At 42.5% G+C, this 6,367-nt stretch overlaps 1 protein-coding gene across 1 annotated transcript in view; it reads right to left on the reverse strand.

The window, feature by feature from the left end:
- Window positions 1–1,027: 1,027 nt before the first annotated feature.
- Window positions 1,028–6,367, reverse strand: part of LY96 (lymphocyte antigen 96) — a 7,023-nt gene continuing 1,683 nt past the window's right edge. Inside the window, exons 2-5 of the mRNA XM_010148912.1 lie at window positions 6,161–6,250; window positions 5,081–5,209; window positions 4,070–4,122; window positions 1,028–1,129 (exon numbers count right to left, since the gene is read on the reverse strand). Coding sequence (XP_010147214.1) covers window positions 1,028–1,129; window positions 4,070–4,122; window positions 5,081–5,209; window positions 6,161–6,250 — 374 coding nt within the window. The remainder of the gene's footprint in view (window positions 1,130–4,069; window positions 4,123–5,080; window positions 5,210–6,160; window positions 6,251–6,367) is intronic.

Here is a 6,367-nt window from a genome sequence, read left to right on the forward strand (position 1 = left end):
GACTGAGGGCAAAACCAGGACTTGCCATCCCCATGTCGTCAGGAAGGGAACTTGTCTGAAGGCAGGAATCTTTTGTACACTGCACTGGTCAGCTGCCTTTCACCATACATTCCCACCAAAGTTCCACAAAGCCTGAAAGGATACCAGCTCTCTTCCTGAGCACCAGATCTTATACTCCACCAAAATATTGCTGAAGGTCTCAGGTGTGGAGGTGCAGCAGAGGAGGTGTATGTTGGATGCTGGGCTGCCCAAGAGGCAGAAGCCATAGCAAAACCTTTAGACCTGTTTTTGGTAAATGAGGAATAGATCAACCTGCTGAGGAAGGACCATCCTCCTGCTTCTGAAGGAGACAGCTTGTCTAGCCTCTGCCCCTCAGACTCCGAGCAAGCTATGTGGCTGCAGTTACAGCTTTAGGTGGCTAAATGCAGCCGTATTGTACCAGTTGCATGTTACTCACATCAGCTAGTACCACATAACAAATTGTTACTCCTCCAGTTCAGCCCAGTGCAATGGAACATTAGGAAACACCTAATCAGAAAATAACAGAAGAATAAAAAACATTTCTCAAATTGATTGTATAAACAACTTTTATTGTTAAAATAAAAAAATAACAAAACGAGAGTTCCCAGATTCAATTGTTGTTTTATTTTCAATTGAGTACTGAACTTCTGACTCTTGCACTTCAAAACTTCAAAACTTTTATTAGTTTTGCACAGTCTGAAGGACTCAGCTTTTCCATAACTCAAGGCACAGCATCAAAACGCAGTCCTCAGCCTGACATCCAATCAGGGTTACTCTGTGGATTAATCAGGATGCCTAATTCCAAGAGATTTTGTGCACATTGGCTGAGCATCTCATTACAGCAGTGCTATAAATGGATAAGACTATCCATCATTTAGCTTTCCAGACAGTACATGATGTATTCTACCTCAGGAAAATTAGTGTGCTTATTATTTCTTGGCTCGGATTCCCGTTGCTTGCAGAAGCAACTTCCATGTTCTGGAATTATTTGAAAAGTTTGTAACATTCAAAAACCATCTTGTTTTACTATCATGGTGAAATTCAAGCACACGATGACATTATTCTCAGAATCATCAGAGAATCCTTGTAAAATAACATTATAATTGCCCTAAAACAAGAAAGGAAAAAAAAAAGAAAGAAAATCAGTGCATAATGCTGCCCGCTCTTGTCTAAGTATGTGCTTGGAATGGTTCTCATGATTTCTGTTCGGACTGAAAGAGACAGATTCCCATCAGGGACTGTTATCATTGATATATTCAGATATATGTGGACATTAAAAAAATAGTGTTCAGCTTTCTTCTCATGACCAGAGCAGTAGGCTGTCGTCCAGCTTGTACTTGTCAGGGTCCTATCTCACAGTCCTGTTCTCCCAAGGACACCTGCTCCCCTTTCCAGAGCTGTTCTCTTGAGTATACAAACAGGCATTAAATGACTTGATACACCAGGCTGTGTTCTGCAGCAATGGCCTTTTTGCCCCTGCCATGAGGCAGTAGACTTATTAGCCCTTACAGCTTACATCCATCAAGGATTCTCCTGCCAGTATTTCTATTTTCTGCTGACTTTCTATGACATTCTTGCCCCAATACCCACATGCAGACCATAGGTAGTTGTAATAACAGCCTTTATTTTATACAAGTAGTCCTAGGGAAATCCTCTGGGCTACCTACCACACAGCTTCTGACCAGTCTTGTAACAGGACTTGTACTGGGCATTCCAACTTTTTGTTTTCAGATAAAACCACACACTGGATATTTAACTGCTATTCAGCCTCAGTGGTGTTTACCAAAATCATCAACTTATAATGAATGCATTGTGTGAATATATCAAACATCCGCTTGATGAAAGTTAAAGCAACCTCGTACTATTATTGGTGGCAAAAGGTTTGTCCTGAGTTTTGACGTGATGTCAAGATTATAAGCATAGAATCATAGAATTTGTTAGGTTGGAAAAGACCTTTAAGATCACCAAGTCCAACCATTAACTCAACACTGCCAAGTCCACCACTAAACCATGTCCCCAAGTGCCATACCTACAGGCCTCCCAAATACCTCCAGGGATGGTGACTCAAACCCTTCGCGGGACAGCCCGTTCCAACATCTAGCAACACTTGGTGAAGAGGTTTTTCCTAACATCGAATCTCAACCTCCCCTGGTGCAACTTGAGGCCATTTCCTTGTGTCCTGTCACTTCTCACTTGGGAGACCAACTCCCACCTCCCTGCCACCTCCTTTCGGGTAGTTGTAGAGAGAGATAAAGTCTCCTCTGAGTCTCCTTCTCCTCAGTTCCCTCAGCTGCTCCTCACAGGACTTGTGCTCCAGACCCTTCCCCAGCTCCGTTGCCCTTCTCTGGACACGCTCCAGCACCTCAGTGTCTTTCTGGCAGTGAGGGGCCCCAAACTGAACACAGGATTCGAGGTGCGGCCTCACCAGTGCCCAGCAGAGGGGGACAATCACCTCCCTGGTGAGCTGCTGGCCACACTGTTCCTGATGCAGGCCAGGATGCCATTGGCCTTCTCGGCCACCTGGGCACACTGCTGGCTCATATTCAGGCAGCTGTCGACCAACACCCCCGGGTCCTTTTCCGCCAGGCACCTTTCCAGTTATTTGTCCCCAAGCCTGTAGCGTTGCATGGGGCTGTTGTGACCCAGGTGCAGGATGAAGTACACTAGAGAGAGGAAAGTGGGAGGAAGGACCCGTGTGAGTGCTGTAGTCGTTCTTTGGTCCATTATCAAAGCATAGCCAGCACTTCTCATGTGAGGTCTCAAGCTGCCTACTTAAATCAAGCTGTCAGGGCCCAGATCACCTCCCTGCATGGAGCATCTGCTCCCTGAGTAGCAAAATACTGCTTGCCTGAACCTCAGCCATAAGCCCAGCTCTGTCAGCCACACTTTCTCACAGTTCACACTGCTGTAAGCAATACCGGTCTTTGCATCAGCTCAGCATTCCGTCTAGACCCACCACTTTGCTCATCCATATCCAGCAGCTTGATCCATAAAGCAGCATCACCTCGGGTTTAGCTGTTGTTCAGCTACCCATCATGACAGCCTCAGACAGACAGACCTTGGTAGGCACCAGGACAGAAGATAGCTTGGTGGCTCCTACTGAATCCAGGTCTTACCCTACCTTCTTTGACATCTGTCACCTTCCTCTTCAGTTATGGCAAACTGGGGATGAGCACTTGGGAGCTGAAGGGCTCTTAGGACTAATCTAAAGACTGGGAAGCTTGCAAGAGTTTCTAGTTTATAGCAAAGGCTATGGCTAGGGTTAGTTCCTGGTCCAGCAGAGTCCCATCAGTCAGTGTCAGGTCTTCCAAAAAACAGCTCAGCTATAGGAGGATTGCTTATGGCAGAGGACATTCCTGTCTACTAACAGCTCTGGAGCTAGAAGAGATGCTGGGCTGGATAAAGTTCAACACTGTTAGAGGCCAATGAGCTTTGAGTTAGGGGGAGGCTGGAGATTTCTTACCAGTGGGAGCACCTTAGTGATACTTGTGGGGATTAATAGGGGTTGTAAGGGTCTTGGGAAGGCTCAGGCAGCTGAAGAGGAAGGTGTTGGGTGAGAGTGGGCTAACCTGAGGACTGGTGCTGCTTATGGTTTAACATTGGAGCATTGCATTTACTTTTGGATATTGTTATCCCTCTTCAAATCTCTGAAAAGGGTTTCAGGGAGGAACAGACAGGCATGTGAAGAGAACGTAAAATAGAGAATGAAATGGGCACAAAGAATATGGATGGACTTACTCAAACCAGTAAAAAGAAACACAATAATTTACCAAACAAAATGGAATGATTAAGGTGACATTAACTGATATCTCTGGGGGTTTTTTTATAAAATAAAGGAGGAATAATAGAGAAATAATAACCTGAGGACATCTAGCATTTCAAAGATGCTACCATGCTGGAGTCATCACTTCAAGCATGAGAAAGTTTTCTGACATTTGCTTTTGCTGTTTTCTACAGTTTGGGTGAACATCTCTTTTCAGGAAATACATACATGTAAGTATGCGACTTTACTATTGCTATTTCTTTATATAGAAATGCAGAGAATTACCTTTGGAAACTTTATTCTTGAACCTTTAATGTTAAAATCTGTTGCAATTGTTTCTGTAAAACAGAGATAATAATAACATAAATTGTTGCACACTCATAAAGACATCAATCAAAGTTCCTAAATAAGTTCAAAGCAATATAGGATATCTCTCAGCAGCAGTGCCAATGCCATTTAATCTTCCATCGGTAAAGCCGTCACCTTTTACTTCCTCCAGAGCTCTGCTTATTTGTCTAAGCCACACGAGAAAACAGAAGTTACTCACAATGCTATTGCAACATCTCCTACAGACCTGTGGTAACTCCAGTAATTTAACTTCTAACAGTAGTTCAGCTGAATGATAACCAGAGGGAGCTAATATTAATTTTTAAAGAAAAGAAAACACAGAATGCATATTTTTGTCTCCTTACAGGTCTTTTTGGCCTTTAGTCTGACATCCTTCCTGAATTCACTGGATCTGAGCCTATTCACGTTAATGTTGGTTAGCTCCTACAATAGGATTGACACTTTCATAATAAGAAATTACTTACATATGGGTGTAGAGTATCTCTTTAAAATCACATCCAGACACTTACCTAAATAAACTGTGTTCTGGATATTAGTAGTGTCCCTAGCTGCTCTCAAAATGTCTGTACAGTCCAGTGAAATGTAGCCTTTCTGTGTCATTTTAGAGGTGTTAACAATGTCATTTTAGAGGTGTCATAATGAGACGAAAATTATTAGTAATCCTAATTTATAAGGATGGAAAAATCAGTACCAGGATGCTTAAGCACAGAATTTGGAAACTATTTTAGTGGGGTTCCAGCACTGGAGAACTGCCTGCTCTGACATCCACTGCCTGCCACGCAAGGTGAATCGGTCTAAACTGCAGAGAGAAAAATCCATCTGCATGGGTCAACCAATTAGTCTTCTAAGAAATCTGTTTAGTGGTGAAAAAGAGCTGGCAGGATACGGCCCTGTTGCAGAGGGAACCTACCAGGCAAGGCAAAGGCACCACATATTTTCCAAACCAACCTCCTTTCAGCATTCCGCACACTGAGTATTCATCGTCGGCTCCGCTGCAAAGGATTTCTTGCCAGTGCAATGCTTTGTCGCCATTGTACCAGACATTGAAGACGATCTTCAAAAAGGTGATGTCACTTCCTAGTTAAGACATTGCAAGTAAGAAAATGGTATTGGGTGGGGAAGAAAAACATATATGCAGATGCATCATTTAGATAAAAACTAGTTTTCTCTGAAATACAATATTTTTAAAAGACTCCCCCCCAAAACTAACAAAAATACATGTCTTGAAAGATGACTTCCAGAAAAACAAAAAGCTGCTTTTCAACAAAAACCACCAGTCTTAAAAAATATTTGAGTGGACAATTTCCAAACCTGTTTTCATTTCTTCAGTAAAGACACCAGAGTTCTCTCAGCTCCAGAGCTAGCCCAAGTGAACACTCACATGAGGACTCTGTACTTTTAAGCAGGTGGTTGCAAACAAACCATCCTAAATGCTGGCAGCCATCAGAAAGACATCTTTCCAGGGAAATAAACTTAGTCCAGCTCCAGAGTTTTTACCCAGAAGGTGAAGTTTATGATACAGCCATTTGGTAAGTAACTTGGCTTGCCAGCTTCAATCTGGGTTTAAAGACTAAAGCTGGGTTTGCATACACAATCCAGTGCCATTTCCAGCTTCTGGAACATGGATATTCTTAGCAGAGTCCTGCCATACTTGGATATCATAGCGTAATGATATTCTGTGTCCTTAAAAAGACTCGGATCTACTTCAGGGCAGAAGAGTTTGTGTGCTGCGAATCTTGTCTGCTTCTTCCAGACAAATGCACATGAACCTAAACCGTCTCAGATTTGAATGTGCAGTGCCAGATAGTGCAAAGAGCTCTGGTAACTGCTCCAAGAAGTAAAACTCAAGCATGCTTATTTCCACAAATCATTGTTTCTGTCCATCACCGTAGTTTATCTATTACATTTTTAATCACAGAAACTGATCTCCTAAATCGTTCGGCATTTAGGATGAAGTGTCAGCTTTTCGCTAGTATTCATTTTTTTTTCCATTTGCAGAATGTAATTGACTGGTCAAGACAGACTCACTTGGAATCCAGGTAAGAGCAGCCTTCCAGACGGATTTGTTCATGAGGCTGCAAGGTGTCAGATTAAACATGAAAGCATGAGCTGTAGAATCTACCGGAAAAAAAGGTATTTCACATTGGTGGTGTGAACAGGCTTCTTTAGGAAAATAATAAAAATATACATATATACACAAAATAAACACATTTTAAAATGTATTTAATATAAATA

Source organism: Eurypyga helias, unplaced genomic scaffold (genome assembly GCF_000690775.1).
Source record: "Eurypyga helias isolate BGI_N326 unplaced genomic scaffold, ASM69077v1 scaffold13773, whole genome shotgun sequence".
Lineage (NCBI taxonomy): Eukaryota > Metazoa > Chordata > Aves > Eurypygiformes > Eurypygidae > Eurypyga > Eurypyga helias.